Consider the following 7,054-nt stretch of genomic DNA (forward strand, 5'->3'; position numbering starts at 1 on the left):
TTCTTCTATCTTTTCTGAATATGGTTTGCTTAATGCCATTGCTTAGAAACTGGTTGGTTGAGTTTATCTTCACTTAGTTGATTTACTCTCTCTAGTGCTTGAATGCTTAGTTCATGTGAATTTGTTAATCGTTTCACACTTTTACTGATTTCGCTTAGTTTGATGTTTAGGTTCTGGAACTTTGAATTGATTATCGCTTACTTAATTGATTCTCAACAAATTCGGAAGTTAATGGTTGGAATCTGAAAATAATCTTTTGAAACCGAGGATTGAGTTGTGAACAAACGAACCGAAGTGATTTAGTCGTTTTATTACATTGTTTAACTACTGTTTCTGAATTTGATTTATGTTCATACTATCCAACAACAAAAACCCTCTTGTGTGTGTGAGTATAAGGTGTTTGAAGCTTTGCTTGAAAGATAATCCTTGGGAAACGACCTAAGAGTCACTTCCTAGTACTGCAGATTTAATTGTTATATTATTTGTATCGGGTACGGACTCGATTAGAGGGAGAAAGAAGAAAATCGAGAAAATATTGCTCAATTTGTGCAAGGAAATATGATGGGAGGAGATCACTATTTATAGCATGAGGCCTGCAATGGCGATCTTCATCCGGCGACCCAGATGGGAGATGTATTCCCGATGGACACATGATCCAACGACCATATCCCCAACAGTCATATTCTCATCGGCCATATTCTTTACTGTCCTTTAGTGTTTTTTCATTTCATACCCAAAAAATCCTCATTAATGGCCCACTAATTTATTGTTGAAAACCATCAAATTCCAACATGTTCTGAACTATGGTGGAGGTTGCTTCTAGGATATGGGAACTTCAGCAGAAATCACAAATATAAGGTAGTGGTGGCAATAAAAATGTGCAACTGGTTCATAACAACCATTAGGTGAACCATCACTTAAACCACAAGAGAATTTCTTGCAATACTCTTTCTCTATAATACTATACATTCATTGCCATAACATTTTGTCATAAAAACATTTCTCATATTCCAACCTTGTCGAAAGTTGTCTTAGTGTTTCCCAGAATTCGGCCAGCTGATAACATCAAAATATTGAAGCAATTAGACATGACATCTCAGCAATGTGTTCTTGTGCTATCCTCTTATGCTTGTGAGATACAAAGTTTCACTATCAACTGATTTTGTTGTAAGTAGTACTTTGCATTGCTATTTCCTTATTTTTACCTATTGCATTTTCGATCGATTAATGATACTGTTACAATACTTTTCTTTACACCCTTTTCGACACTTACTTTATAACCATATACCTATTTTTTCTTCTTCTTTGGAAACAACAATTAGTTGAATGATTAATGATTAAGATGTAGAAAGTGGTGTAATTAAAAAGTAGTGAGGAATCTGGAAATAAAATATGCAGTTATAAACCAACAAGATCATGTAACATGCTTTTGTTGATTGCAGCTCAAACAAATCATGTTAATTTGTATACATTAAAGTAAAATTACATGTAAGGTGAGCAAGTAAAGACATTAGTGTATACTTTTGTCGTCAATACAATCTCTTCAACTAGTCACATATTCACAATCCTAGTGGGAATGAACTCATTATTATCATTGGATACAACCCATATATAAGAAGTAAGAACTACCTAATGTGAATAAATAATGTCAACATCCAACTATATGATTATTTCCTATTTTCCTTCAAATTTGCTTTCATAATCTGACTATATAGTCTTTTCTGATGTTAAATGTTGGCCTTGTCAAGTAGAATTTTATGTGCGTGAATTGGAGTGAAGTAGTTATGATCCCACAATTGATGTCTAGGAAGAGGAAACAAACGTTGTTGGAAATTCCAAGGGCTCAAATTTAGGAGATTTGAGAAACCTTGGCAGCACATCTATTTAGCTTATAATCATCATCATTTTTTCTACAACTCAAAAATCTTCTAATTAAGAGGGTGATTAGAATGAGGATTTCCACTAAATTCTTCTAGAATTAAAACTTGAAAGAATTCTTTAAAACCTTTTAAGGTTCACTATTGACATACTATTCTCCAAAGTTGTAATGAAGATCAGATACTCTAAAATAAGATACTTATGAAATGTCTAAAATTTAGAAGGTGGCAATCCTACTTTGTTGAGTTTGAAATGATAAAACGTATTCTACTAGGTACTTAAAGTAGCTATATTCTCAAAATCTCATAATTAAATATAAAAATGATGTAGGTAACTATGTAAAAAAAAATCTATCATTAAATACATTAGTAACAATCTCACCCATTGTCTTCTTAAGTGTAATATATATACATTAATAATATAAAATTTTATATATAGTCATGCATCATCTACCCTTCATCATTTATATTACTTTTATTTGAAAGTCAATAATAATTGAAAATGAATAATAATGACACAGTAATAATGTAATTTTCACTTTCTTGTTTGTAACATCTCACACCATATCTTAAAATTAACTTCATTTAACAATATTAATGATAAAAGATAATATTAAAAAAAATGTAATATTTATTCACTGATTTATAATATATCATCAATTATTCATTATTTATTTGTAATTTTTCTAATATTCAATAATTATAAAAGGATAAAGGATGATCCAATGAGTGCATTAAATAAAAATGTGGGAATGGAAACAAAGCATCCTGAAACACTAAAGCCAAATAACATGACGATGATGATAAGATAATAGAAAGGCCAATGGCATTGCAAACGTTGCCACTAACAGTAACCCCAACACCACCACCTTCATTTCCTTCTTCATCTTCTTCATCTTTATCTTATCTTCACACCTTCCACCACCACAACTCACAAACACTCTTTCTCAATGGACCACCATCACTCTCAACTCTCCACCACCGCAGAACAATCTCAACCTTCCTTCCCTCGGTAGGAAGAAACGAACACAATGATTTGAGTGTCTCTTCCTCTCAGCAAGAACAGCTACAAGATGTTGTTGATGATAATGATGATGATGATGATGATTATGATTATGATGAACCAACCCCTCAGGACCTTGAATATGTGGCACAAATCAAAAGGGTATGTTTACTTTTTCTCAAAAATTGATTTTTTTAGTGTTTTAGTTTTTTCATTTCTTGATTGCATTTTCATGCCAACATGCAGGTTTTGGAGCTTCTCAAGAAAAATAGGGATATGCTCTATGGGGAGGTACTTCAACCATTTTCATTTTTTTAAAATTTTGATTTGCTCATCAATTGTGTGTTTGTTGATGGGATTGCATGGATAAGATGATAATATACATAGAGTGTGAACTGCATAATGTGTCAAAAACTTTGCCTATGAAAAAAGATGCTAACACCCTTGTAAGAAGGGGAATAAACATGGGAGACCTATGTATATCTAGGCCAAATGCAAACTTGAAGATTGGGCCTTTTTAAGCTACTTAAAATAAGTAATACTAGCAATTTGTCTAAAATTTTGGAGGGCTAAACTACGGTAGCCTTATGCTTCGGCCACCACTTGGTTCATCGTAGATAGAATTTGAATGTTCTTTTTGTCCTTCAACTCTTGTTCATGTGTGAAGTTTGTCCTCCGACTTTTTTTTGGGCAGTTTAAGTCCTCGAACTTCATTGATTATGAACTATAATCCATCCGTCAAGTGTTTGTCCAGAAACTAACACAAAGTAGTGACTTGGCTATATTGGCCATTTGCCACGTAGGCTTTTTTACGTTAGTTTTGGAATATAAACTTGAGAGAGGGACTAATTTTGCATAACCGAAAAATATTGAGGATGAAAACGTCTGAAATTTTTTGGAACTTTGTACAAGTTGATGGTCGAAAAATGCATTTAAAGCCTATTATTTTTTTGTGCTGTGCAGTTGGATTCTGACATGACCATTTCTCTTATGTTTTTGGCATATAAATAAAAAGTGTGTGTGATCTTGTCTGGTTAGATGGTCTCAAAATATCCTTTAAGATTGAAAAACCAAAGCTTTATATTTTATTTTTTGCTCCTTTTCTTGCTTCCTACATCACTGCATTTCCTAATTTAGTCCTTGTCCATAATGATCCAATGATTCTTTCTTTATCCTACTTTCAGGTCAAATTAACTATAATGATCGAGGACCCTAGGGAAATTGAGAGAAGAAGTTTACTTGGCATTGAAGATCCCGATGCCCCAACAAGAGATGATCTGGTTGCTGCATTGGAAGAAGTAAGTTTGTTCTGTTTCCCCATTATTTTGATAGAAAAAGAGTAAGTTTATTACTTTAAACTTTAAAGTGTAAAATGCATGAATGCTTTTTCATATACCAAAAGCTTTAAAAAGTTTCCAAAATAATGTTTGGGACTTTGGGTTCAGCTGGGTCATTTTTCTGGGTACAGGAGTTGGTCTTTTTGTAACCTATTCACATCCAACCCAACTTGTCAAAATAACAACACCCCATGATGAGTCAATTTTTTTCTTTAGGGTCTGTTTGCGAGTTTAGTTTTGGAGGGAAGGGAAACGGAAGGCTTGGGAGCCATGAAATACACTTGTGAGATGGCTCTGAAGCCTTGTCTTTCCCTTCCCTCTTATTTCTACAAAAGTGACTTCTTATTAAAAAGCTCACTTTTTAATATGTTACCCATAGATGATATATCTCGGGTAACTGTGTTATGCCATCTTAGCCTTTTTATTATATATAAGCTCCATGGTTTTAAATTGTGGTTGCAGTCATGTTTCATTTTCCACAATTGTACAAAATTGCAGGAAAATGTGGTCATAATTGTAGTAACTCCAAAAATCGAATTGTTATTGCAGACTGTAATTTAAAACCATGATAACCTCGGTTCATGCTTACAATTTAAAGTTTGACTATGGATTGATTAGGTGAACGAAGGAAAAATTCCAAAGGATAAAGTTGCTCTCCAGATGCTTGCTGAGGAATTGGCTGCATGGCCTAATGTAGAGGTATAGTTCAATTTGAGCATGTGATATTGCCTGGTTCAGTATGCACAATGTCTTCGACATGTGTGAGATGGTTGAACATATTGAGTATGTGAATAATATGTAACTTGTATTGCATGCATGGCTGATACAATATTTATATAAATTGAGAGCCTAATCAATCCCTAATGTTTAGGGATTACAATCAGCTAGCTAAGGAAATAATATCAAATACATAATCATAATATATCTAATAATGATAAATGATAACTCAACACTCCACTCCAATCTGATCATATACATCATGTGCATCCAACTTGTCACATATGTATGTTATCCTATGACCCGGTAAAGGTTTAGTGAAGATATCAGCAATCTGATTCTTGGAGCAAACATGAGAAGTTTTAATCATGTCGGATATGATCTTATCTCTAATGGACATGATCATCTCACCTAGTCATCTTCCAAACATCAATCTTAAAAAAAATGAATAAAGCTTCCAAATTAAATTTATTTTTCTGCAAACCTAAATCCTGAAATCTTTAACTTGATATCCTTTAATTACTTTGCCTTAACTATGAAGCCCAAATACTATGACAGAAGTACAATTTCAAAAGGAGCCAAAATTCAAGATATGATAACTTCAACACAAATTTATAAGAAATCACATTATATATAAGATGCAGAATATTGGTGTAGAGACATTAATTGCACCTACTCTGTGGCCAGCATTTGTCAACAGTTGCAAAACTAATTTCGATATAGTTAACAAAATGCTTGCTGCCTATGCTGGTAACTTCTCTCTGATATGGTAATATGTTGACTCAGTTCACATCTAGTTTTTCTGGTGCAATTATAAATGGATCATTACGTTCAATTTCATTATTTTCCTCTGATATAATGTATTAATATGATCATGTAATGCAATTTCTTTATTTTGGCGATATTTTTTTTGTCAGAATGTTTTATCTCAATTGGTGCTATTTATTATTAATGGTCTACAAAAATGACAGGCGGAAGCACCAAAGAAAAAAACGACCAAATCTCTTTACGCAAAAGCCACTGACACTGGAATTGATCCTCAAGTGGTTGCAAAGAAACTGAAAGTTGATTGGGATACAGCTGCAGAAATTGAAGATACAGAGGCTGAAAATGATACAGAAGTGCCTTCAGCTTTGGTCAGTTCCTAACTTGCCTAAGATAATTTGTGATTTTTATATTGTTTTGTTTGTTTAGCCACCATGATTATTGTCATTTGAATTATGGTGCTGTAATTATAATTGAAGGAAAATTTGGAGAAGCCATAAACTTTTTCTTTTGTAGTGGTTGCTGGTTGCCACTTGCCACTGCTTGGCTCCTACGTTGTTGAACTAAATATAACATTAATTAGAAAAACCTAATAATTACAATATAATTTTGGCTTTATTTCATCCTTTATTTATAAGCATTGTTGCTGCAATTTGTTTATGAAACATAATAAGGAGTTCCTGCAATTATTCCTTTGATATGTTTTTCTATTTTATTGTTTTTACTTTTAGACAACTCTTTTGAGCTTTCCACTAAGGAAATTCTTTCTCTTGCAGGGCTATGGAGCTTTGTACTTGGTGACAGCTTTCCCTGTTATTATAGGTATTTCTGTAGTTTTGATTTTGTTTTACAATTCCCTCCAGTAGGAACTGGGCATATTCTACTCAAATTCAATGTATAATAATGTTAAACTATATGGAAATGAGTTAGCATATCATTCATATCATGCAATACAAACTTCATCTTTATGAGGTACAGTTCTGTTAATTTAAGTGTATATCAGAATTTGAGCAAAGGTTGTTTGCTTTGGACTTCAAAGTCATGTGTTCAAATACTGGGAACAGTATTTCGCTTGCAAGAGAATAATGATGTATAAATATTATACTCTTATACTATTATTATTACTGTTATTATTTTTTATTAACTATTTACTAAAATGTTTTATTTATCATTTTATTTTTTGATTTATGAAAAATAAATTTTATCGAATAGAAGTAAAATATCACTACCATTCACAGATGAAACAAAGAAAAGAAGTAAATTCAAGATCCTCCTTATATATATATTTATTGGGTTTGGCTGTTTGCTAATGTGAGCTAATCATATTGGCATGTATTTAAATATTTGGATCAAAA

General features: G+C 32.5%; 1 protein-coding gene across 1 annotated transcript; it reads left to right on the forward strand.

The window, feature by feature from the left end:
• On the forward strand, window positions 2,966–6,686 carry LOC109361327 (ycf3-interacting protein 1, chloroplastic; the record flags this gene model as incomplete). Its single annotated transcript, XM_019606774.1, is given in 6 exon segments — window positions 2,966–3,042; window positions 3,127–3,171; window positions 4,065–4,178; window positions 4,836–4,916; window positions 5,906–6,070; window positions 6,476–6,686. Coding segments are annotated over 6 exon segments (572 nt in total), but the record flags the coding sequence as incomplete, so codon positions are not given.

This window comes from Lupinus angustifolius, chromosome LG11, assembly GCF_001865875.1.
Source record: "Lupinus angustifolius cultivar Tanjil chromosome LG11, LupAngTanjil_v1.0, whole genome shotgun sequence".
NCBI lineage: Eukaryota > Viridiplantae > Streptophyta > Magnoliopsida > Fabales > Fabaceae > Lupinus > Lupinus angustifolius.